Genomic DNA, 25599 nt, shown 5'->3' with positions numbered 1-25599 from the left:
GTGCTTGGTTTCCTTCTATGCTGTCTTCAGTCTTCACTCTGCGCCTGGATATGCAAATTAACCACTGTCTTGGTTGGGTTAATTTGCATACACGCTCCTGATTGGCTGGTGGGCGTGGCTTGTGGGTATAGTGGAGGTACAGTCGATTTGCATGTTTCTCTTTTATTAGATAGGATTCTTTTCGAATGAAAACCTTCAGAGAAAGGTTGCTACACTAGGGTTCATAATGAAAAAGCAGACTTCAAAAATATCAAGTTCCGCCCTGGCCCATTTGGCTCAGTGGATAGAGCGTCGGCCTGCAGACTGAAGGGTCCCAGGTTCGATTCCGGTCAAGGGCATATACCTTGGTTGCAGGCACATCCCCAGTGGGAGGTGTGCAGGAGGCAGCTGATCCATGTTTCTCTCTCATCGATGTTTCTAGCTCTCTATCCCTCTCCCTTCCTCTCTGTAAAAAATCAATAAAATATATTAAAATATATATATATATATACACATATATATAAAGTTCCATATCTAGAAAAATCTTTGCCTCCCTAATAATTATTAATAGCCTCAATTAATCTTTCTTCTTATATGACCACACTTATTGCTGAGGTTTCCTACAGTAAACAAAACACTTTTTTAAAAAGAGTCTTGAAGGGAAGCCTGGCCAAAATAAACAATTTCAATCTCTCTCTCTCTCAGTGAAGTCTGAAAGGACCTATGAAATCATGCCCAGTAGCCAGAAGCACACCTAGTGTCCAGATATTATTGTCCAATACTGTTCTCCAATAAAGGAACCAAGGTATCTTGGAAAAATGGCTGATTCTAGCACTGGGGCAGGAAATATACAAGTTGAGCATGGAATACATTGTGTAGTGCCAGGAAGTAAGGAAGTACTAAAAAAAGAAAACTCTCATTGATGAGGCAAGTAAAAAAGGCAAGGAAGCCAATTAAAAGAGCTTATCACCCAGCCAGTGTAGCTCAGTGGTTTGAGCGTTGACTTATGAACCAGGAGGTCATGGTTCCATTCCTGGTCAGGGCACATGCCCGAGCTGCAGGCTCGATCCCCAGTGTGGGGCATGTAGGAGTCAGCTATTCAATGATTATTTCTCATCATTTATGTTTCTATCTCTCCCTCCCACTCCCTTCCTCTCTGAAATCAATCTTATCTAATAAAGAGGGAACTAGAAGCCCTATGCATGAAGATTCGTGCAATAGGCCTTCCTTCTTCTGGCTGCCGGCACCCCACGGGCTCGCTCAGGCAGCCTGTGCAGTGGCGGCGGTGGCACTGTGCACTCCGGGGACGCTTCCTCCTCGCCCTCCTTCTTCGGAGAGTTCCTCTGTGCAGCGCTGGCACTCCCAGGGAAGTGCAGAGGGGAAGAGGTGGGGGGAGCGAGGTAGGTGGGGAGGACTGGAGAGGTTGGGTGCGCTAGTGCGTTTCACTTTCCCATTGTGAAAGTGGGATGCAACTGGCCCCCTTCCTCATCCTCTTCCTCCTCTGCCCTCTGCCTCCTGCCCGCCCACCGTCCCTCCACACCCATCACCCCTCCCCTCTGGATTTGGCGAGATAGGGAGGAGGGAGATCTGATAATTTGGGTTACTGTGTAGGTGGCCTCTTTCATCTATTCAAAACAATGCTGAGCTGCCACCATCGCCCCTTGGCTGGCCCAGGGCTCCCGGGGCGTGCTAACTGTGCACCCAGCAAGCTCCCGCATGTGTCTGTGCCTGCGGGGCTGCTCCAACGCTAGGGTTTTGTTTACCAGATCAGCGGGGCAGGGGTGGGGTAGAGGGAGATGCCAGACACCGGGAGCTACAACCTCAAGCACCAGAGGGTTGCCTCTGAGGCTGGGGGCTGTGCCACAGGGAGGCTGCAAGGATGGTTGACAGGTGTGGAGCATGGCAGGGAGGCCCTGAGGAGGCTCACTGCCCAGAGACCCAGAGCGGCCGGGGGGCAGGGCCGCTGCCATCTTTGTCGGGTTAATTTGCATACCCACGCCTGATTGGCTGTGGGTGTTGCGAAGTGACAGTCAATTTACATGTTTCTCTTTTATTAGTATAGATATGCTAATTGACCCTTACACTGTCGCAAAAGATGGCGGCGCCCACAGCCAATAAGGAGGGAATATACTAATTGTCCCACCCTCAAAGATGGCGGTGCCCACAGCCAACAGGAGGGAATATTCTAATTGACTGCCCCGCCCTCAAAGATGGCAGCGTCCACAGCCAATAAGGAGGGAATATGCTAATTGACTGCCATGCCCTCAAATATGGCAGCGCCCACAGCCACAAGATGGCAGTGCCTAGTCCCCTCAGCCCCGCTGGGGCAGCAGGTGGACCCAGCCACTCCGTGCACCTGCCTCCAGAGTCCCCCAGCCTCTCAGCACCCCAGCCACCCAGGGCCAGCCCGAGGTGCAGGCAAGCCTTGGATGGCAGCTGCCCAGCCGCCCAGGGCCGCCCGAGGCTCAGGTAACAAGGGCTGGCCAAGGCTAGCACTGCCGGCAGTGGCAGCAGCAGAAGTGTGGTGGGGCATCGCCTTCCCCTGTTCGCCGCGTCGCCTCCCGCCCCTGAGGGCTCCCAGACTGTGAGAAGGCGCAGGCTGGGCTGAGGGAACCCCCGCTCCAGTGCATCATTTTCATGCACTGGGCCTCTAGTAAAAATATATTTAAAAAAAATAAAAGAACTACTAATGCCAAAGTTACGACAATTTGAATAAAATAAATAAACTAGTATGAGATTAGTATAAAATAAATATCCATGAATCTATCCTCCTATATAATAAAAGGCTTATATGCAAATGAACAACCAATTGCTATGATGTGCACTGACCACCAGGGGGCGTGCACAGAACATAGTGGGCGTCGGCCATGGCAGGATGGTGGAGCAGGTGAGCGGGCGCACCATACCAAGGCGGGGCGCCGGTCGCTGTCATTGGGGCAAGCCTCTGGTGGTTACTGAAAATTCTTTCCTCCTGTGTGCCGTGGTCCTGCCTGGCACTTGCACCTGCTGCTGGCGCCAGTCCACTCACACCACTGCTGGTGCCAGAGCCACCGCTCACACCCGCTGATGGCACTGGCCCCACTCACACACCTGCTGCTGGTGCTGGCCCCAATCGCTCCACACCATCAGCAGGTGGAAACGGGGCTGGCACCGTCAGCACATGGAAACGGTGACGGTGGAAGTGGAGCTGCTGGCAGACAGGGGACCAGGGGCCGTGGTGGGAGGGGCCGGGCGGGGGCGCAGAGGATGGACTGAGACCAACCCCTGTGCCTACCGCAGCCTCGCAGCCCACAGTTCCTTTCAAGGTTCATGAATTCATGCACTGGGCCCCTAGTATTGATATAATTGAATAAATTAATAAATGGAAGAGAAGAGACAAATCTTGTATGCAGAATAATTCCAAATAAATTATGTAGATGTCCTACCTTAAAGGAAGGGGAGTATAATTTCCCACTCCTTAAATGTGGGTTCTGCATAGTGACTTCCTTCCAAAGAGTGCTGCATTGGCAGGGGGGCCGGGGGAGACTAAACTACACAGTGGAAAATCCTGACGAACACTACTTTAGCCAAGTGATCAAGGAACACAACAGTCATACATAATGTTGATGGTATGTACCCTTTATATAATGTGACTAGAGACCTGATGCATGAAATTCATGCAAGAGTAGGACTTCCTTTCCCCAGCTGCTGGCACTGGCTTCCCTCCGGCACCCGAGACCCAGGCTTCCCTCTGGCCGCCGGCAGGCACCCGGGACCCGGGATTCCATCGCAGCTCTGGCTTTGTCTGGAAGGTTGTCCGGTCTACTTAGCATATTACGCTTTTATTATTATAGATAAGAATGGTACTTCTGTGATCTTTCTCTCAAAAACCCATAATCTTAGTCTAATCATGAGGGGGGGAAAAATTAGACAAATTGCAACAGAGGGGCATCCTACAAAATACTTGACCAGTAGTCCTTAAAACAGTCAAAGTCATAAAAACAGGGGAAGTCTGAGAAACTGTCACAGCCAAGAAAAACCTAAGGAGAATGACAACTAAATGCAATGTGGTATCCTGGATGAGATCCTAGAACAGATAAAGGACACCAGATAAAAACTAAGGAAATCTGAATAAAGAATGGACTTAATAATAAATATTGGCTCATTTATTGTAACACTAATGTAAGATGTTACAAATGGGGAGAGGGATAACATGAGAACTCTGTATTACTATCTGATCATGTTTTTCTGTAAATTTGTCCTTTAAAAACTAATTAAAAGGTAACAGAAGAAAGATTAAATAATTTTAGCCCTTATGCACAACTTTGTTCTTAATTTTGCAATTTTGTGCTTGATTTTAGTTTGGGGTAGATAGAAACTGACAGCTATCTTCTTCAAAAGAAAAGAATAATTCTCACAGAATAAATGAAAAAAATTGAACATTAAGCAGTATTCACAGAATAAAATGAAATATTTGAACATGCTTAAATAATGAAAAATAAATTAAAAAGTAGGCTTAATGAATAATGGAGATTCATTCATCTGTGAGAGGGCTATTAAGTCTTTTCCCAAAGGAGGGATCTGGTGGTGATTTAAAACCTACCTTTTCACATTCCAAACTATAGAAATTTTTCACCATAAATAGTAAGCTAAAGTATGAGATACAAAACAAAAACACCAAAAACCATTTCTACTAATCATGTTCAATCAAAACGATAACATTTCAGGTTTAAATCTCAGTCAGTAAATGGACTAGACTTACCAATATAATTTACACAGTCAGATAAACTTCTGGAAGCAAATGGTCCTTCATATACGGTTTTACTTTTATCAAACAAATAAACCATATAGCTATCACAGCCTCTCTGAAAAACAAAGAAACCATTTTTTAAAAGACACTTGATAATCACAGGTTCTCCAAGTACCAGTGAAATGCAAATGAACAAAGTCAATGTTCATTAGCATACATTTTACAGATTTAAGGTCTAAACTTTTGTTTAGGAAAAATAAATAACTTTAGTATGGGTTAAAGTGAAAACAATCACCAGATCCAAAAGGACAAAAGCAAAAAAAGTCGTAACAACATACACCTATGTAATAGGAACATCATTCAGTCATAGGAAGGAAGTACAGATTCATACTATGACAAGAATGAACCTCAAAAAGCCTGACACAAGAGACTACAGGTTGTATGGTCCATTTATGGGAAATGTTCAGAAAAGGCAAATCTATAGATATATAAAGTAAATTAGTGATTGCCTTGGGTGGGCAGAATGGAGATTAACAGTTAATGGACATGAAGAATCTTACTGAGATGGAAGTGTTTTAAGGCTGATTCATAGTGATGGCTACACAATTAAGTAAATGTGCTAAAACAAAAACCAAAAAAAACTAAATTACACACTTGAAATGGGTAAGTTATATAATATTTAAATATGCCTCAATAAAGTCAAATAAAATGAAAAAAGAGTCATGACTACAATCATATTTTACCATCCACCTACCCTCTGGCAGGACCTACAAGACTGCTGGTATAATTTTAAGATTATAAGTTTCAATTACAAAAAGGGGAAAAAAAGAGGGAGGAGAGAGTTAGCACCAAACAAAAAGTCATAGCACGTTCATAATACCAAATGTTTCACTTTTATCTTGTTCACCTTGCAAAGCAGTAAGAGAAATGAATGGGATAAAAGTAAAAGAATTATGAAATGTGCATAACCCCCCAAAGGATTTCAAATACACATCCAAAAATGCAGGGCATGCAATCCCTCTATGCAAACAGATTTCTTATATTAGAATTTTAGATATATTAGAATTTTCTTACTACTCCATCTAGAACACATTGAGAGGCTGGTTTCCGTGGATCAAGAGAAATTCCCGTCTCTGAAAGAAGCTCTTGAGAAGCAGTATTTATTCCAGTTTCACGCTCAATACGAGACTGCAGTGAATGAAGACTTTCATCAGGTGGTAACAGAAAAGAAATTATCTTTGCAGAAGTCATATTTAGGATGTGTACTATCTGTATATATAAGAAGAAAGAAAAATGATTATTAACCACCTGCTACATAAAAAATTCAGTGCCAAGATAATAAAGGGAATATGAGCAAAAGGCATTATCTTTGTTCTACACAAGGTTCAATCATTTTCCAAAGTGTAATCCCCTTCTATAATTATAAAATGACATGTGAAAACTCAAGAATTTACTTTTCTACTACAACAAATGTTAGTTCCAAGGAATAAAATTTCAAAGTTCTAGGGATGTACAAAGTCCTAGGAATGCACAAAAAGCCCAATTTAAAAAGGCAACACTTACTTATTCTGAGAAACATATCAGAGACCTGGAAGGAAACATTCCCATTTATGAAGTACCTAATAGATGCCAACCACAGAGTTAAGTGCTTTATGCTTAACATAACATCCCCTTAATTAGCTAAGTTATATTTAATATAACACCATGAATTAAATCTTCTAATCTCCATTTTGGCAGGAAAAAAAAACACCAGAACTCTGAGGGATCACACAGCTGATAACTGACTACCTTACATTGTCTCAAGAAATAATTATGATAGAAGAGATAGGCCTCTCTTTAAACAGGAAGAAGTATTATTAGTCTTATTTTTCAGACTAGAGACCCGGTGCACGGATTTGTTCAGGGAGTGTCATCTCGCCCAGTTCCAATTGGCCAGACCCCAGCAGCAAGCTAACTTACTGGTCGGACCGTCTGCCCCCTGGTGGTCAGTGCGCATCATAGTGACTGGTTGAATGAATGGTCAGACACTTAGCATATTAGGCTTTTATCATATAGGATAAGAAAACCAAATCCCATAGCAGTGATCTATCTTAAAGGGACCAAAGTTAGATAAGAAAATACTCTTACCTAAAGACTCACTGAAAGTAGGGGTAGCCTAATACAGGCCAACTAAGTGTGAAACTGAGTTAGGTGAGATAACCAAGAGTTAGAGGCTACAGAGCTAGTGGTCAGTTTTTTGAACAACATGATTTTAAATCCTCTTCCTCCCACTGTCCTTAGATAAGCTATAGAGTAATAGCTTTGTTTCTCCAATGCTTTACATTGACAATGTACAGGGGTGGGAAAAAGGGTTAATAATAATAACAATAATTAGAAGTATAATAATTAATAAGGAAATAATATTACAAGAATAAACTCTGTTTCACGTACTCACAATTGTAAACTTATTTTTGCCCACCCCCGTATACAAATGATTAAAATTATACCTGCTGGAAATGCTTATTACATAGGTAAAGCATTAACTTCCCTTTAATATATAATAACCCTTTATGTTTAAAAAAGGTAGAAAAGGGAAGAGAAGGGAACCTTCAAAATTGACATGGATATACAATACAAGTGTGAAAACCCTACAGTGAACATTTACCTTTATAAAGGATATATGTCTAACACTAGGGTAAGTGATCATAGCATCCTACTACCAAAGCTGAGACAGAAGGGGGCAAAAAAAGAAAAAGAAAATATAACTTAAATTTATCCTTTTGTTCACTCAAACATTTAATGAGTAACTACTATGGTACATACTATTAACTGTGTTGTAGTGACAGTGGGTATGCAAATTGAATAATTATGATCCTTGTCCTCCATAGGATAATAGTAAAAAAGAAGTATTAGAAAGATTAAGAGAACTAAAATACAAGGCAAAATGCAATAGGTGCTACATAATAAGGTATTTTGCAAATCCCAAAGGAGATTACTTAAAGGGTTGTTTTTATAAAAGAGGCACTATTTGATCTAAACTTTGAAAAGGAAGATTAGAATGAGAAAAAAACTGAAAGAAACCTCTCTGATTATGCTCATATTCTCTATGTTTTTTGAAAACAAGGTAGGCAGAGAGGTAGAAAGGGATGAACGTAATCAGAGAATATAAATAATCCAGTTCAAAGGTACTTAAAACAGTGCTGGCATAGGGCCTAATATGAGATAAGGCTGGAAGTGTAGGATGAAATGAGATCAACATAGATTCTGAATACCAATGTTAGGATTTGGACTTCATTCAATAAGCAAAAAGGAACTATGAAAAACTTTCTAAATTAAGAATCTTGACAAGTTCAGAATTGTTAAAACATTCAAAAGAGAAATCTGACAAAATAATTGAATATGTAGATTGAAGGAGAAGGAACAGTAAGACAACTCAAGTTTCCAACTGAGTTGTTAATCTTTCCCCCTGCCCATTTCCTCTGATGAACTCTTACTTATCCTTCAAAATTCCTGTATAGGAAACATCCCTGAACTACTTGAATAGTACCCTACGCATACTTTATACTAAACAACCTCACAATAACATTTAAAGAAGCTATTACTGAATCTGAGCTATAAACAAACAAACAAATAATTGCCTAGATTCACAGATAGGTACATAGTAATGCTACAAATTGAACTAAAGTCTATAGACCACAAACACCTAGGGAGGACTCTTTTCCCACACTCTACACAAGCAGATGACCACAGATCCCTTCAAAGTAGAAATAATGTTACAATTACCATGACAAGTCTGAAAAAAGCTTGAGATAAAAAACAAAATTTACTGGAGATAAGAGAACTAAAAGGTATCACCAAGTCCTAGTTGGCTAACACATTGAGAGGTGATTTATTCCTTGACACAATAGAAGAAAACCAAATCAAAAAGCCAGATATCTTTTCAATGTAAGTCACAAATGGCATTAATATATGATTTCCACGGAAAGACTGCAGATTGCAGATGAGAGTTGTTTCTGGGTAAACAGCATAAAAGAACCTCTCATTCATATCAATGAAGATTTACTGAGAACCTGTTACAGGCCTGCTTTATATAGAATTCCAGGGAAGGGATGGCATAGTGGTAGACTGGGCAATTGTTAATAAAAATAGTAAAAACTATCCCAGCATTGAGGAAGAGGGCAATCTACAAGGAGAGGAATAAGTGGAAGATGAAAAACAAGTAGAAAATATAGTAAATATGACTAAATGACAAACTGTGGCAGAGATCATTAAGAAAAAAGGAGAGTTGAATATGTACCAGTGTAGGTAAGGAGATACACAGAGATAGAGATCATTCTGGGCAGAGGATAGTATCTATTCAAGCACAAACATGAAAGAGGAGCTTGATGGCATGAGAAGCAGTCACAAGCTGGTCCTGAGTGAAATAAAGGGTAAGAGAAGCAGGTATGAGGCAAGAACTTGGTTGGGGTGGACCTGCAATAGGAAAGCCCCCGAGACCAAGGCAGATCAGCTTAGACGTGACTTAGTAAGCAAGGAAGATCTATGTTGGTTTCTTGGACAGGGAAATAAAAACGCATTTTTAGAAGATGAGATGGGCAGTTCATGCTGCATGGATTATAAAATGGGTAGGACTATAGAGGCATGTAAAGCAGGTAGAAACCTTTCTCACCAAACCGAATCCAGACCTAAATGAATGAGGCACCAATCTGAGGAAGGGGAACAATCCAAAAGATGCTTTAAAGCAAAGACCACTTAAAAGTAAAACTGAGCCGAAACCGGTTTGGCTCAGTGGATAGAGCGTCGGCCTGCGGACTGAAGCGTCCCGGGTTCGATTCCGGTCAAGGGCGTGTACCTTGGTTGCGGGCACATCCCCAGTGGGAGGTGTGCAGGAGGCAGCTGATCGATGTTTCTCTCTCATCGATGTTTCTGGCTCTCTATCCCTCTCCCTTCCTCTGTGAAATATCAATAAAATATATTTAAAAAAAAAAAAAAAAAGTAAAACTGAGAAGGCTTACTAAAAAAATAAAAACACATCCACTCTAAAAAAAATAATTTTCTTTTTCAAATAAGCATCAGGAAAAGACTATTAAAATATATTTAATACTAATTTTCCAAATATACTTGTTAACTTCAATGCAAGTCTTCTGAAATAGACCCCATTCATAAGAAACTAACCTTCAAATTCAGAATGTGATCCATTAATACAAAACATCTTGGCTGCTTCAAAGTTAGATCAATAGGTCCTCCTCGCTGCTGAGGATCCCAATTCAGCATCAACTGTAGCCAATTTTCCATGGGTTCTACTATTAAACTAGAAAACATACAGAAATGGGTGAAAATCCTTGTTCCAATATTACTTTAATACTGTAAAAAAGGTAATTTTATAGGTTGTCTATTTCCTTTCTCATTACTTGTCTGTACCATTTTGTATCTTACTTTCAAATAATTCATGAAATGGCCCAGCCAGAGTGGGTCAGTTGGTTGAACATCATCCTGGGCACCAAAAGGTTGCCAATTCAATTCCTGATCAGGGCACATGCCTGGGTTGTGGGTTCAATCCCTGGTTGGGATGCGTGCAGAAGGCAACTGATCGATGTTTCTCTCTCTCATGTCCTTTGGTGAGGCTAAAAAATAAACAAATAAAAATAGCCCTGGCTGGCGTGGCTCAATGATGAAAGCGCTGGCCCATGCACCAGAGGGTCGCGGGTTCGATTCCTAGTCAAGGGCACATACCTGGGTTGCAGGTTCTTCCTGGCTCCATTCAGGACATTTGCGAAGGCAACCAATTGATGTGTCTCTCTCACATCAATGTTTCTCTCTCTTCTTTCTCCCTACCCCCTCTCGCTCCCTCCCGTCTCCCCTCTCTCCCTCCCTTCCACTCTGAAAATCAATGGAAAAAATATCCTTGGGTAAAAATAATAATAAAAATAAATAATTCATGAAATGATAAGGGACAAACTTTTTCCATAAAAAATCAACCCAGCCTGGACATTGTGGCTCAGTTGGTTGGAATGTTGTCCCGTCCAGGTTTAATTCCTGGTCAGGGCACATATCCAAATTGCAGGTTCAATCCCCAGTCAGGGTGCATGTGGGAGGCAACTGAATGTTTCTCTCTCACATCAATGTTTTTTTTCTCTCCCTTTCTCTCTCTCTCTCTAAGAAAAAACAACAACCCAAAACCCACATATGTAAGTTAGTTGCTGGCAACTCCAGAGGCAAGCCCAGTTCCATTCTCCAAGGAACACATTTACTTCAGTATCCCAAGGGTCTTCTTAGCACCTAAGCCAATCAATTGAATGGCAGCAGTTATTGTTTCCACTAGACTTGTGCTGTCCAATATGGGAGCCACTAGTCACAAGTGGCTATTTGCATTTACACTGAAGTTAATTAAAATTAAATAAAATTTAAAATTCAGTTCTTCAATCATACCACTCACCTTTCAGTGCTCAAGAACCTAATGTGGTCAGCAAATATAAAACATTTCCATCATAGCAGAAAATTCTACTGGATGATAATACTTGAAACAGACAACTCTACTGCCCTTTTACAACCCTGAAGAAACTGAGGTAAACTGAAATATACTTACCTACAAAGGCTATTTGGTTGAGGTAAATGACTACTAAACCGAACTTCTCCTGTCATCTCTTCACATGCAAATATACATTTTGGATCCTTCTTCTTAATCTTCTCATGCCTATAAAAAACAAAAGCTACCTCAGTAGACAACCTGACTCACAAAAAAACTCTAAGATTTTTGCCATTTAATTTTATTCAATTATGTATTTAAAAGGAAATTATACCACTTAAAGAGAGGAGAAAAAAGCAGGTTACTGAAAATTTTCATTCACATTAAGCACACTGAAGTACTCTTCCATTTCTTACCAAGTAAATGGCTGCAGATGATGTAAAAAAGGCCTATATCCAGCAATACACTCAAACACCATGGTCCCAAAGCTCCAATAATCAACAGTAGCTGTATAAGGTTTATTCTCAAAGAGCTCTGGGGCCTTAAAAAGAAAAGAAATGCTTTAAATGTCATACTGTAAGAAAATGGTACTTTATTTTTGAACTACTATGTATATTTATGACCTTCATAAATAAGAGAATTTGGAACACTTAAATTCAAAGAAACAATACATGTCTTACCAAATACTGCAATGTTCCCACAAAAGATGTACATAGACTTCCTTGATCAACATCTTTGGCATATCCCAGATCAATTATTTTATGTATAATCTACAAAATAATAAGCATTAAATGGTTGAGAAATTTGAAATGGAAAGGCAACAATGTCCTGATAAGCTTCTGGAGAGGGTGATGGTGAAGAGCTTGAGCTCTGGAATAACACAAATGTGATTCAGGCCTGAGCTCCACCACTTAACTAGCCTTATGATCTTGATCAGGTTACTTAAACTTCTCTTGATTTCCTATATAATATTACTAACAATCCCTACTTCACAGAACTGTTATTAGGATTCAAAGAAACAGCCCCCCAAAATAATTTAACACAGTGTCTGTACATGGTAAAAACTAAATATAGATTGGCTATCAATTTTTATTTTGGTATATTCAAAATAAACTTGATCCATTATACTGAAAGGCAAAGGTAAAGGTGACTTCCAAAGGAAGCAGCAGCATACCATCTTAGAGTGAATCAGTGTGAGTACATACCCATCTAACCTCAAAAACATGCTGAAGTCTTTGGATTCAAAAGAAGGGAGAGATAGTTGGTGCCAAGCACACATGAAAGCCTCCTAAGGGAAGAAGCATCATCGAGGTTTCATCACTTCCAGCTGACCGCCATCTTAACTAACTACAAGACCACACAATCCAATTCAAAGTTTAGAGTCTTGGCTTTATATCTTTACTGGGATGGAACTTCAGTGCTAACAGCAAACAAACTGCTCAAATTATTCTGATAAAAACAAGTATTTCAGGAATCAATTCACAATTTTTGGTTCCTCTCAAGATGACTCATTTAAGAATCTGAGAAATCAAGTTTTGATTTTTAATTAAATATAGAACTTAGGAGAATGAGTTTTTAAAAAATATATAAAACACATACTTAAGTAAATGTGCTTTTTTTTTTTTCTTTAAGTAATGCAGACCCAGGATGCATGTGTGTGTGTTTTTAGTGTGCCTTGTAAGGATTAATAAATTATTTACTCACTGCCTACCATTTCTGCTAGATACTGTGCTGGAAAAACAGAAGTGAACAAGACAGGTGCAGTTCCTTCTCTAATGGAGCTACTGTAGCAGCAGAGGAGACAAACAACTAAACACAAAACCACAGTTCAGTATAGTGAGGGTTGTGTAGAAAAAGTAAGAGTGCTATGGAAGGGCACCAAACTTCAAAGACTAACTACCACAAGGATACTGTATTCAACTGTCATGGAAAATTTCTTCAGTTTTCACCTACCTTTCCACCAACATCCTGAAGAACTATGTTTTCAGGTTTTAAATCACGATGTATAATTTTGTTTTCATGCAAATATCGGATCCCAGACCCTAAGTAAAATTTAAAATGTATTTTGAGGTAAGAGAAAACACTGAATTAAAAAAAAAAATCATATCACATTTTGTACTTCTCTAAAGCTCAAATTTATAGGGACCATCATAACTACTCAATTAATATTATAGCAGTTAATATTTTCTCCACAGAAAATCCAGTAATACTTAACAAATACTACAGAAATATATGTTCATTTAACTTATGAAAATTAACATTAAAAAGAAATGGAAAAAGCAATTTAGAAAAATCCTATACTTATCCTTGTAGCCTTTCCCTCCCTTTTCAACTAAGCTTTAGCCTCCATGACCCAGGAAAAGAAACAAAATGGAAATACATAGGGAAACATATTCTTGGCTTTTGAGCTTGCTTTAAGGGCCTATGTACTGATTATTTTAGGGATTTTTCAGGAATTATTCTGATTAAAAAGAGATTTCACCCTAAGAGGACTTGAGAACCTATTTAACAGACATAATGCCACTGTTAAATGAAATTACTATGTTAATTAAGGAGGAAGAGTAAAATTAAATTAGGTAATTTAACACCATTTTTGTCAGCAACTGGAGCATCTATTAGCCAAAAACTGACTCCTAGCCAAAAACAAAACAAAAAAATAACAAAATATCTTAGTTTTAATTTAGCATCAACAATAATTAAATTTTTCTGATAATTTCTTATAGATGCTAAAATCTATGCTTTATAGTAACATAGAGTCTTTTATGAACCAAGGTGGCATTAAATCATGATGGTATTTTCATATTGATTACATACCTATATCACTCAGTAAAGAAAGAATCTGGCTTTCTTTAAGTCCGCAACAATTTTCTGGTTTGTTGAGTAGCTAAAGAAAATTAAAAAAAAAAAGACTAAAAATGTATACTGCCAATGCTGCTGGGCAGTAACAGTGACACATTAATCACTATACTCTAAGAGAATATTCAGATAAGAAAATAAGTCATGATTAAGAAAATACAAGAGGGGGAAATTTACCAAATATACACAGAGAACATGTAAATTTCATGACAAGGCTTACAAGTAAAGATAAAGTATTTGAAATTGAAAAGTTTGAAAAATCTCACAGATATGTACATAAAAAATCCATGTGGCAGATTTAAAAGAAGATGGGAAAGAAAGATTTGCAATACAAAAGAAAAAACTTTTTGAGGAGAGGTGTTGGGGGACTGGGAGAAAGTGAAGGGATTAAGAGGTACAGATTGGTAGTTATAAAATAGTCACAGGGATGTAAAGTAAAGCCTAGGGAATAGAGTTAATAATACTGTGATAACTATGCATGATGGCAGTTGGATACTGGAAATATCAAGGGGATTGTAAAGTATATAATTGTCTAACCACTATACTGTACATCTGAAACCAATATAAAATAATACTGAAAGTAAACTGTAATTGAAAAAAAAAAACACCTTTATTTTTATTTAAATTTTCTATTGTTGACACTACTGCAGATGTCCCCCATTTTCTCCCCTTTGCCCACCACCACCCAGCCTCTGCCCCCTACTCCCTTAGCCCTCATCACACTACTGTCTGTGTCCAAGGGCTATGCATATATATTCTTTAGCTAATCCCTTCACCTTCCTTTATCCAGTCCTCTCCTCCACCACCCCCTCTCTGACATTTGTCAGTCTGTTCCATGTATCCATGCCTCTGGTTCTATAGCAACATTATTTACAATACACATGATGGGAGGGGGAGGACTTTTTTATAAACACCTTAAACATTGATATTTTAATCTAACACCACGAATATAGTCCCACCCTGGAAACACCAACACTAACAAAAGAATGCATGTTCTAAATCAAGGGTCAGCAAACATTTTCTGTAAAGAGACAGACAATAAATAGTTTAGGCTTTGAAGGCCAGTGGTATCTGTCACAACTACTCAACACTGCCACTGTAATAAAAAAGCAGCCATAAAAACAGGTAACAGGCCATAGTTTTCAGAACCTTATTCTAGATTATCATATTGAATGTGATTCAAACACGGTTAAAGTTCATGATTTACTATCTCATCATCTCAAAACATCCACACTACCTTCCGGAGATCTCCTCCAGAACAGTATTCCATTGCTAGAAGAGGTACATCATTGATCAAAAAATTCAGTTCCTCGGGAACATCACAGGCCTTTACAACGTTGGAGTGGTTCAACCTAACAAAAAGGAGAAAAAAATTATAATCAACATTTTTTTCCAATGAAAAGGGACTGGGTTTGAAATGGTAGTTAACTGAGGGGCAGTGAGGAAAGAAAGGTTGGCATCATTTGTATAATTAAAAATTAGTAATAAAAATACTGTCACTATTACTACAATTATACTTCTATATGGCAAGTAGTAAGCACCTTAATATACATTAACTCACTTACTTGTCATATAATTCTACTATGTGTAGAGTTATTAATAGTCTCATCACACAGGAGAAAATTGAAGCAAAAATTGGCTAAGTAACATAAGATCACACAGCAAGTAGGTGGTCAAGTAACAATTAAAATCTGGCAGTCTAACTCCAAAGCCTATATATATACCATACTGCCTCTCCCATAATCACAGAATTACCCAGAGATGAACACTATAGAAATTTTGACAAATTGCCTTCCATATTTTAATCTGTTGTGCACAAATATATTTTTTCAATAAATACTGCACCACACTATACATTGTTTTCTAACATCTTTTTTTAACTTAAAATATATCATCCCAGCCGCCATCATCATCATCATCATCATCATCATCATCATGCAGTGGATCTCAAAACTGCAATAGATTCCCAGGTCTTAGGGACCTAAAGAAACAGAATCTCTCATGTAGAACCTGAAAGTTTATCCTTTTACCAAGCTTTCCTGGCAATTCTGAGTTTGAGAAGCATTAAAGTCAATTGAGAACAGATACCGAAGTCTGAAAGTACTTATTTCAAAGCCAGAATCTCTTACCTACCAATTTTATGACTCTTTGACCTTCAACTTCCTCATCTATAAAATAGCAATAATACCTAAATACAGGGGTTGTTGTGGTAACTAGAAGAATTATTTATGAAGTAACTGGCATACTACCCGTGAAGGTTTTAAAATATGTCCACTTCTCCCTTTAAGAGTTTAATTCTCCTCCCCTTGAGTGTGGGCAGTATTTAGTGACTCATGTCTAACAAATAGAAAGTGGCACAAAGGATGGAGTACAACTTCTGAGGAAAGATCTTAAGAGATATGTCAGCTTTCATCTTGCTCTCTCTCAGATCATTCACTTTGGAGAAAGCTAGCTGCCATGTCATGAAGACATGTAAGCTTCCCTATAAAGAAGCCCATATAGTGAAAAACTGATGTCCCTAACCCCATGGTCGGCAAACTGCGGCTCGCGAGCCACATGCGGCTCTTTGGCCTCTTGAGTGTGGCTCTTCCACAAAATACCACGGCCTGGGCGAGTCTATTTTGAAGAAGTGGCATTAGAAAAAGTTAAGTTTAAAAAATTTGGCTCTCAAAAGAAATTTCAATCGTTGTACTGTTGATATTTGGCTCTGTTGACTAACGAGTTTGCTGACCACTGCTCTAACCAATAGCCATATACAGTAAATGAGCCTGGACGTGGATACTCCAGACCCACTCAAGCCTTTGGATGACTAAATCTCCACTCAACATTCTGGGATGTCTCAGGAAAGATCTGCATTAAAACTACCAGTTAAGTCATCCCCAAATTCCTAAACCACAGAAATTGTGAAATTCTAAATGTTTGTTGTTTTAAGCTACTAAGTTTTGGGATAATTTTTTACAAAGCAATAGATACACTATTTATCAAAACTAGGTGAAAGTAAGAAATGAGAATAGTTATTGTTATTTAACTAGAAAGTTAAATAGATGAGCACTGCCCAAGATCCAGAAGAAACATATTCTGTACTCATAGAGCTGAATCTGATAATACCTAGCTGACTTTTTAAACTAAATTACTCATAATGTGATGTTATGATTTGAAATAGAACACATCTATTTAATGAAAAATATACTCCTAAAAAGATCCTATGAAGAATGGATTCCTGGCCTTCTTCTCTATGATGTTCTCTGGCTGGGCTGCAGAACTCAAGAAATATAAGTCAAGTATACTTACTTTTTCATGATCTGGATTTCATGGCACCACCGTTCTCTGTTTTTGGTACTCAGCTCTAGGCGACAAGACTTAATTGCTATTTTGAGATCAAGTTCCTACCAAAATAGAAAATGAACAGAAAATAATACAAATTAGGTTCTTGTGCAGACTTACTTGCTATCAAAGAAATACCAACCTGGGGAAACAAAATTGTTTAGCTTAGCTCTCTTGAATCAATGCTTTTACTAGGTAAAACATGAGAACCAATGCTTTAAAACTGAGCAAACAAACCAAAGCATACAAGCAAAGTGACTGAGGTTGATCCTATAATAAGTCTCTTCAGAACACTCTCATAATATATTGCTAGAAAATACAAAGACTCTGTCTCCCCATCAAACCCCTCTTTGAGCTTAGTCAAGACAGCTAACAAGGGCACCAGCCTCTAGCAGAACTTAAATGAAGAGGATAATTCAGGGCTTCCTGGCCTCCATACCAGGTTTTTTTTTTTTTTTTTTTTTTTTAATATATTTTATTGATATTTCACAGAGAGGAAGGGAGAGGGATAGAGAGCTAGAAACATCGATGAGAGAGAGACATCGATCAGCTGCCTCCTGCACACTCCCCACTGGGGATGTGCCCGCAACCAAGGTACATGCCCTTGACCGGAATCGAACCCGGGACCCTTCAGTCCACAGGCCGACGCTCTATCCACTGAGCCAAACCAGTTTTGGCTCCATACCAGGTTTTAATATGACCAAACCTAATACAAAAAAATCTAAATTAGTTCCTGTTTTCTTTGCATTTCAAATGACATAAAAAATCCTAACAATAGCTGTACTTCTTTTTTAAAAATATATATATTTTATTGTTTTTTTACAGAGAGGAAGGGAGAGGGATAGAGTTAGACACATTGATGAGAGAGAAACATTGATCAGCCGCCTCCTGCACACCCCCCGCTGGGGATGTGCCCGCAACTAAGGCACATGCCCTTGACCGGAACCGAACCTGGGACCCCTCAGTCCGCAGGCCGACGCTCCATCCACTGAGCCAAACCAGCCAGGGCCAATAACTGTACTTCTGTTTCATATTTATAAAATGAACCTAACAGCTCTTGCTTATGGTTAGTAATTTACCCAAGTCAGACTGAAATTAAACCGAACCTAATGTGCATTACAGGAAATAGCCAGACTTCATCACATTCTGGCAACAGAAATAATCCAGCCCAGGAACAGCAATCGGGACCAAACAGGAGGAAAGAAAATATATAGATGAGGAAGCAAGACATAACTTGTATGGGATAGTCTAAATGGGGGTGAGGAGTGGAAGGTGGGTGGAAGAAGCTAGAGATAAGATAGATGTATGGAGAGAGAAGAAAGGAACTAAAACTAGTCTAACCCAGTGGTTCCCAACGTGGGGCACACGCCCCACAGGGAGGCAATTTGATTTTTAAGGGGGGGGGCAATTTGAGGATGAGTTATTAATAGTGAATTTTTTGCATTTCTTATTGTTTTAGGGGCCTCACATACAGTATATAAATATATATTGTGACATATTTATGCATTTCAGTTCTCTATTGTTTTAAAACTTTACTTGCTATTTTTTCATATCCCTTCATATTTTTTTAACAATTTCTTAGTGAATTCTTCCTCTGCACTTCAACTGTCCTTTTGTACTTTTATTTTTCTCTTTCAAGGACATCATGTTCTTTGTTTAGATCAAGTTAATGGCCTTTTAGGCTTCTTCCACATGAACAGGAGTTCACTTTTTGAATAATAAGAATTGTATGTCATGGGGAGCGGGGCATCAGGATTTTAGAGATGCTTATGTAGGGCATGGCCAAAAAAAGGTTGGGAACCACTAGTCTAGCCTAACCACAGTCCTCATGCCCTTCAACCTTTCTTTTGTTTTAATCAGGTACCTTATTGCAGCTAGGTCCCAAGTAAGCTTTTACCACCATGGAAATAATTTGGTACAAACATAAACATTAAACCCAGATTCTCATATGACTGAGGCAGGAAGCTATTTCAAAAAGATCTCATTCTGTAAGACCCTTCAACTCCTCAGTTTCCATTTCACCTACTCTTTCTTTTTTGTTTTGTTTCTGAAAACAACTTTTATTTAAATAAGGGTTTAAATACATAACATAACATTAAAACTGAAGGAGGGAAGAAAAAAAAAACACACCCCAAAAATCTTTTTTTTTTTTTTTTAACTTCACATGGCATTGGGCAGCTGTTGCTAGTAAGTTGCAAGCTCTATAGCTAGCTACATGACTGACACTTCAGTTTGAAATTTGTTCCCTTGTCAAAAGTTTAACTCTGATAGAAGATTGGCCTCAAATTATGGTGTTTGGACAACAATTAGCTAGGATATGTCAGGTCAGAAAGACCTTGGTGGCAAGCCCGAAGTCCTTACACGTCACTGGAGGGAAGGTGGCAGGCTGCTCTAAGCTCCATCCACCTGGCCAGGTGTAGATCTTTGACTACGGAAGGCTCCCTCTAGTGGTCCACATGTCACTGCTGCCTGACCCCTCTCCTCTCAGCTTCACCAAAGGCTGTTCAGGCAGGGACATTCATTCTCTGAGGGCAGGGAACTCTGGTGAGGAGCTTTGGCCAGACATGGGCTTGGCTGAAACCTCCCGGTATTGCTGTTTCAGGCTGGACACTGCCAGGCGCCTACTGCTTGACCTCTGTTTAAATGAGGAACTTCAAGACTAGACAGCATGGCTTTTCCGTTTATTGCATGAAGGAGTTACACTAGTCCACGTTAAAAGCAGACCCAAAATGGTTACATTATACAAGTGGTGAGGTTTTTAAACTTGTGACAAGGAACAGAAGGGAAATTCTACTCATTGCAAAGAAATCCTCACTTAAGCTTCAGTGAGCCAAAAGCACTTAAAACCCATGAACCGTCAGCTGGTCGTCCTCAGCCAGTCCAATCTCGACGAGGAACTGGCATATGTTCTTGTGCTGGTCACCCTGCCACTGAATTACTTCTCCATATTCTGGATGCTCAATGACAGTACCATTGCAGGCAAATTTCTTCTTAAAGGCCTTCACTAGTTTCTTTTTATCGTAATAATCATCAGCGATCCCTGGGACAGTAGTAAGGATCTTCCTGCCGTTTTTCTGTTGAATTCTTATATGGATACTAGTAGCCCTGTGCATGAATTCGTGCGCCAGTAGCTCGCCAGTAGCTTGCCGCCGCCCTCCAATAGTTCTCCGCCTGATGCCCCGCCCTCCTATAGCTCCCCCCGCCCCCCCTCATAGCTTGCTGCCCTGCCCCCTCCTGTAGCTCTCCGCTGCCCACTTGTAGCTCGCTGCCCCACCCTCCTGCTGATCGATGATCTGGTCGTTACGCAGTCAGTTGTTAACGCTTCACGGTGTAACAACCATTTGCATATTCCCTCTTTATTAGATAAGATAATCTTCAGTGCCAGCGGGAAGCAGATCATCACCCTTACTTGCATCAGCAAAGGGGTCAAAAGAGTGGAGGTTCTGGATAGTGGACATACGATATGATTCCTTTTCCTCAGTGGAAACGACCTGCGGAAGGCTGCGGTGGGAGAAGGCGGGCAGGGGGGATGGAGCGTCGGGAAGCGAGGAGGGCTCAAGGGGAAGGCTGCTGAGTCCTTGGCGGCGGCTCAGTCACTGGGCTATTTCACCTACTCTTAAAGGCCTTCCTCACTCTACCTTTTCACAAAGAATGTTCTGTGGAAAGTTTACAGATGTCCAGCAAAAATAATTTAAAAAAAAAGTTCTTTTTAAAAAAATGAGAATATTCCAGAGACAGATAGTGATGGTTGTACAACAATGTAAATGTATTTAATGCCACAGAACTGTACACTTAAAAAGGGTTAAAATGGTAAATGTTATATTTTACCACAATAAAAAATGGAAAATACTAAATTAGTTTCTTGCCGTAACTGGTTTGGCTCAGTGGATAGAGCGTCAGCCTGCAGACTGAAGGGTCCCGGGTTCGATTCCAGTCAAGGGCATGTACCTTGGTTGCAGGCACATCCCCAGTGGGAGGTGTGCAGGAGGCAGCTGATCGATGTTTCTCTCCCATCAATGTTTCTAACTCTCTATCCTTCTCCCTTCCTCTCTGTAAAAAATCAATAAAATATATAAAAAAAAATGTTTGAAATGAATAAAACTATAAAAAATAAATAAATAAATTAGTTTCTTTACTATAGTTCTCAGAACTTGTAATATGCTAATATGGATTATGATGCTCCAAATGAAGGAATCCTCACGCGACACTGCAATGTCGTCACAAGATGGCAGCCACAATATGGCTGCCACAAGATGGCTGCCCTCACATCATCACAAGATGGCCACCACAAGATGGCAGGCAGGGGAGGGCAGTTGTGGGCGATCGGGCTGGCAGGGGAGCAGTCAGGCGTCAATCAGGCCAGCAGGGGAGCGGTTAGGGGGCGATCAGGCTGGCAGGCAGAAGCGGTTAGGGGCAATCAGGCAGGCAGGCAGGCAGGCGAGCGGTTAGGAGCCAGCAGTCCTGGATTGTGAGAGGGATTCCAGATTGGAGAGGGTGCAGGCCGGGCTGAGGGACACTCCCTGCCCCTGTGCACAAATTTCGTGCACTGGGCCTCTAGTATTATATATGCAGCATTTATCCAACTATTTGACCATAGTACCCTTTTTTCAAAGCGTTTCATGGGATTAGTTTTTCCAAACACACTTGAGAAGTGTTACCCTATTCCCTAGCAAGTGTTCTTTGATTACTTTGCCATTCTCCCATTATTACATTGTTAATAGGTAACCACATTGTACTTAAAAGTGTTTCTGTGTCTACCATTCCCTCTAGACTGGAAATCTCCTTGAAGGAAGAAAATACTGTTTTTGTTGACTTGGGCACCAGCATTCTCTAGCACAGTAATCAGCTAAATAAACTATCTCACATCCTTTTCTCTTCCTCATTGATTTAAGAGGTGTCGATGAAATACTGACATGTGGCTTCTACTAAAACACAAGGATCTTGAAAGTTGTAAATGCAAATTGTAAGTCAGGCTTGGAAAAGCAATGATGCTGCTTCCATGTCTTACGACAGGGTATTTATCCTTCTTTTTTAAAAGAAATATTTTTATTGATTTTTTTTAGAGAGAGAGGAAGGGAGAGGGATAGAGAGATAAGAAACATCGAAAAGAGAGAAACATCGAAAAGAGAGAAACATCATTGATCGGCTGCCTCCTGCACACCCCACAGGGGATGGAGCCGGCAACCCAGGCATGTGCCTGACATGACCAAGGAATTAAACCAGCAGCCTCTTGGTTCCTGGGTTGATGCTCAACTGCGGAGCTAAACCAGCCAGGCTCTTCTCTTTTTAATACATGTCCAGCTGTCAAATGCCCCAGTTTAGGGGGAAGTCCACTCTGGACACCTAGACAGTTCCTGAAAAAATTTTAAGATTTTAGAGGACTCAAATCTCTCCCATTTAAAAAGTGATAAATTCCATAGAGACAGAAAGTAGAATGTTGGTTAACAGGGGTTCCAGGAAGGAGGAAATGGGTAGTTACTGTTTAATGGGTACAGAGTTTCAGTTTCAGAAGATGAAAAAGTTCTGAAAATGAATGGTGGTGATGATTGCACAACAATGTCCTTAATGCCACTGAACTGTACACTTAAAAACGGTTAAAATGGCAAACTTTAAGTCATATATATGTACTTCTTTTAATTTTTTAAGTGATATATTCATCCACCCTCAGCCAAGGACCAAGAAAAGCAGCAACGAAGCATGCCAGCATGCATACAATTTTTTCTGATGGTCAGGCTTTGGTAAAAAGGCCACAGGCAACATCCACTGGAAATACTTGGCTTCCCCCTCTTTTCTCTTTGAGTGCCTTTATGTCCTCTCTGATGGTGAGAATTGCTAAATTTACTAGTTAGTTGTCTGACTGTCAAAGTACTTAATGTCTTAGTCCTCACCTTCCATTCTCCCTCTCCAAGATTTCCTCCTATGCTCTATCTGGAAACCAATCTCACAAAATTTTCTGTTCTATCAGTGACATATGTCATTGTAACTGTCACACAAACGCGCCTATTCCTACCAGGTACACTCCCATCTCCCCTACTTCCCACCCTATATTAAGGGCTCTCTACCCACAACCATATTTCTTAAGACAACAAATCATTAGACTCCAAGAAAAAAAAAAGGCAATCAATCATGATTTGTTCTCTTGAATTCACTTCTCCATTCATAGGCCAATTGCAAGCATTTTAGTAATATCTTAACTGCTCATCTTGTGCCATATATTTTTCCACTCAGATTACCTTTCACACAAAAAATGTTCTGAGAACACCACTTTTATCTTGGCATTTCCTTTTTTAATGTCAATTAATGATGATGATGACGATGATACCAACAACAAAGCAGCAGCAGGAGCTAACATCTAAGGGCTTATCATGGGCCAGATACTGTACTTAGCTTTACACACATTATCTTATTTAACTCTCAAACAGACTCATATACGTTGTTGTAACCATTTTACAGATGCCCAAACAAAGGGTATATGGCAGGGGTCATTAGTCCAGGGTCTATACATCAAAAAGGTCTGTGAATGTCTAAAGCATGAACTTCCTCAAATGGCAATGCATAAAGTTGCGTGGATGTGCCTCTGTACATTTTTTCTGAGAAAATGGTTCTGTTTTTATAGGTGCATCAAAAGGTCAAACATGATTATTAACTGCTGCTAAACTGGTTAAACATTTTTTATTAAATCAATGCAAAATTCCCAAGTGGGATGTTAGCTGTCTTCCATCCACTAGACTAGAGCATTTCACTCTCAATCTATCTCCTTTACCTGGTGAAACCATGATCATTTTCAACAGTGGCTCCTCATACTGTTCCCTACCTGGAACCCATTCCCAATTCCAAAGCCTATCTATGTTTCCAAAAGCTTAACTGTGGCCCCACCATGAAACCTTCATTGTCCACTCCAGCCCCACTGACATCACATGGTCTCCAAGCACACACAAGTACACACACATTCCAACAGGAAAGCCCCCTCTTCAGCCCCATTTTCTCATCCCCTCGTGCACACTCTTGATGTGCATCTGCTTCACCCACCCTGACACACTACATTCACAGGGACACATACACAGTACACTGTCACACTCGTAAACACCTTGTCTCATCTTGACACTTATACTATGAATTCTCCCTAATAGTTCTCACACACGCAAACCTAGGACCTCAATCACCTGGCTCACAATCTCTCTCTCTCTCTCTCTCACTCTCTCTCTCTCTCTCTCTCTCTCTCTCTCTCTCTCTCTCTCTCTCACACACACACACACACACACACACACACAGGCTCACAATCTCTCTCTCACACACACACACACACACACACACACACAAACACACACGCACGCACGCGCACACACACGCGCGCGCGCGCTCCCTGGCCCACAATACTGCCCAAGGTCTCACCGACAATCTTTCACAAACTGACAGCCGCGGGATTCCACGGACGCTCAAACAAACCCCCGCCGCCGCCGCTCCCTCGCGCGCACCGCCTCACCCGATGCTGGTACAGGCAGACGTTTCCAAAGCCGCCGGTGCCCAGCCGCTCCCGCATCTCCCAGGGCCCGCCCGCGCCCGGCCGCAGCCCTGGGGGCCGCTCCATGGGGCGGGAGGGCGAGCGGCCTCGGATTCTACCGCTGTTCCAAGGCCGGTTCCGGGCCGCGGAGGCTCGCGCGTCTTTCTTCTCGCGATATCGATGCGTCACTTCCGGTAACTGCCACAGGGAAAGCCCCGCCCACGTTTTCCCCGGGAGCCGCCGCTACGCAGCGGGGGTGAAGGTGGGCAGAAAAGGTGGGCGCTTTGCACCCGGTGAGTATCCCGGACATTTTCCTAGCTGAGAGAACCCACTTGTTTTTTCCAGTCTCCAAAAGTGTAAGATCTCTCCAGGCCGTACGTTCCCTTCCAATCATTTTCCAAACCAGTCTGTCCTTATCGGTCTCCTCACCTCACACCATCTCCACCTTCACACCTCTACGGTCTATTCGTCAACCCGTCACCCGCTGAGCTGGCACTGGCCAAGGCTTCAATGATTTAAATATTGAGGAATCTGAAGAACTAGAAAGAATCCTGCGCTAACAGGCCCACTGATGCATTAGCCTTCATAGTTCGCCTTTTTTAAATTAAATGATTAATCATCTTCCATAGACTAGTCAGGCTCAGCTCTTCTGCTTGACTTTTATACACTGTCCCAGGATAGCCCCTGTAAACCCAAACGACTCAAGGATGTGATGCTGTTCCAGAGAAAAGAATGTTGCTTCTGACTTCGGTAGCTTTTCCCCAA

At 40.6% G+C, this 25599-nt stretch overlaps 2 protein-coding genes across 5 annotated transcripts in view; both read right to left on the bottom strand.

Annotated features, from left to right (window-relative positions):
* The window catches only part of CHUK (component of inhibitor of nuclear factor kappa B kinase complex), a 39159-nt gene extending 14144 nt beyond the window's left edge, over positions 1-25015 (bottom strand). For all 4 annotated transcript variants that reach the window (XR_013959108.1, XM_080642640.1, XM_080642642.1 and 1 more), the window contains exons 1-11: positions 24817-25015; positions 17301-17395; positions 15247-15361; positions 13968-14037; positions 13107-13195; positions 11834-11923; positions 11570-11694; positions 11274-11381; positions 9863-9998; positions 5783-5977; positions 4721-4823 (exon numbers count right to left, since the gene is read on the bottom strand). Coding sequence is in view for 3 of the 4 variants with exons in the window: in XM_080642640.1 (XP_080498766.1) it covers positions 4721-4823; positions 5783-5977; positions 9863-9998; positions 11274-11381; positions 11570-11694; positions 11834-11923; positions 13107-13195; positions 13968-14037; positions 15247-15361; positions 17301-17395; positions 24817-24921 (1231 nt within the window). In the remaining variant the exon portion in view is untranslated. The remainder of the gene's footprint in view (positions 1-4720; positions 4824-5782; positions 5978-9862; positions 9999-11273; positions 11382-11569; positions 11695-11833; positions 11924-13106; positions 13196-13967; positions 14038-15246; positions 15362-17300; positions 17396-24816) is intronic.
* LOC308234402 (eukaryotic translation initiation factor 1-like) lies at positions 19496-20791 on the bottom strand (the record flags this gene model as incomplete). Its single annotated transcript, XM_080642045.1, has 2 exons — positions 19496-20429; positions 20703-20791. 2 exons carry the CDS (start codon positions 20789-20791, stop codon positions 20174-20176), a joined length of 345 nt encoding a protein of 114 aa, XP_080498171.1. The 3' UTR covers positions 19496-20173.
* Positions 25016-25599: the final 584 nt, after the last annotated feature.

This window comes from Plecotus auritus, assembly GCF_963455305.1.
Source record: "Plecotus auritus genome assembly, chromosome: 9".
Classification (NCBI taxonomy): domain Eukaryota; kingdom Metazoa; phylum Chordata; class Mammalia; order Chiroptera; family Vespertilionidae; genus Plecotus; species Plecotus auritus.
The sequence above is the reverse complement of the archived record's forward strand: the minus strand, read 5'-3'. Positions and strand labels throughout refer to the sequence as shown.